The following is a 1,267-nucleotide window of genomic DNA, read 5'->3' on the forward strand; positions in this document are numbered from 1 at the left end:
TCTGCAGCCTGTTTCTTTTCCCTTTCACTTCTGGCGGCACGTCTCCAGAGAGCAGGCAGGATGTGGTGAACGCCAAGCCTGCCCGAGAGGGAGAGCGCACGAAGATACTGGGTGATAACAGGCAGAGGTATCCAGGGGAAACCTTTCATCTCTGCGCAGGGGAGAGAAGGTTCTGGAGACTAATAAGTCACAAGAAAGCAGGGCACAGCTACCACAAGCTCACTCTGCCCTGTAGGTTATGGCAGTGTAGGAAGATGAAACAAGAGTAATCAGAACTTAAATCAGGGGCAGGGGCCTGAATGAGACAGAGGCAACGTGTCCGCGCCAGCACAGTAACAGCTTCCTGCTTCGCTCGCTGCGTTTCCTCCCGCTCTCGTTGACACCTCCATGAACTCGGCAGAGAAAACAGCCCAGTGAGGCTCTGCCTTCGTCTTCCCACGGAGCCCTTTGCCCACAGCCCCGCTCCTGCTGCTCTCAGGCTCATCCCTCGCTGCGGGGCCGGGCCAGCCCGGCAGGCAGCTGGCACTCACCACCCTCTTCCAGCACGGGCACGAGTGGGAAGGGGACGGGAGCAGCAGCAGTGTCTGGGATGGGAGGAGCGGGGGACACTGCGGTTAGAAAATCCCTAACGAGCAGAGTCGGTCGAGAGGAACCACTGTCCCTGCGCGGGAAGGGAAAGGCTGGAGGATGGGCTATTTTTCCCGTTTTAGCCGACAGCTGACCGTGCACATAGAGCTGGGGGGGTCCCTGGGAAGCAGGCACACCTCGGAGAGTCTGCAGGTGTTCCTTTGGCCGAGCACTAAACATTGCTCGTGGAATTCCCATGCTGAGCCCCCAAAACCCCACATGCTTACGGGAAAAGTTTTCAGCCACGAGACCTTGCCCGCTCTGTTCGTGATGTTGGTGTGAGCCACCACTTGGGAACTCCCTGGGGCTTCTCTGCGGTGGGTGCTGCCGCCCACTCCCCGGCCCAGCCCCAGCTCCCCTCCCGGTACAGCCGCGGCAGGGCACAGCACCTGTCCCAACGCACTCTGCTTTTCTTCCCTGTTCTAGGTCTGCACCGGCGACAATGTCACCGACTACTATGACCCCAACACCACCATCGACTACACCATGTTCGAGGTTGTGTGCGAGAAGGAGGAAGTCCGTAACTTCCGCGCTGCCTTCCTCCCAGCCATGTACTCCCTCATCTGCTTCACGGGGCTGCTGGGCAATGGGCTGGTCGTGCTCACCTACATCTACTTCAAGAGGCTCAAGACCATGACGG

The 1,267-nt window shown here is 59.2% G+C and overlaps 1 protein-coding gene across 1 annotated transcript in view; it reads left to right on the forward strand.

The window, feature by feature from the left end:
- Positions 1 to 1,267, forward strand: part of CCR7 (chemokine (C-C motif) receptor 7) — a 3,173-nt gene that overhangs the window by 947 nt on the left and 959 nt on the right. Inside the window, exon 2 of the mRNA XM_010134164.1 lies at positions 1,054 to 1,265. Within this exon, the coding sequence (XP_010132466.1) occupies positions 1,114 to 1,265 (152 nt within the window). The 5' untranslated portion in view covers positions 1,054 to 1,113. The remainder of the gene's footprint in view (positions 1 to 1,053; positions 1,266 to 1,267) is intronic.

Source organism: Buceros rhinoceros, unplaced genomic scaffold, assembly GCF_000710305.1.
Source record: "Buceros rhinoceros silvestris isolate BGI_N320 unplaced genomic scaffold, ASM71030v1 scaffold14064, whole genome shotgun sequence".
NCBI classification, from domain to species: Eukaryota; Metazoa; Chordata; class Aves; order Bucerotiformes; family Bucerotidae; genus Buceros; species Buceros rhinoceros.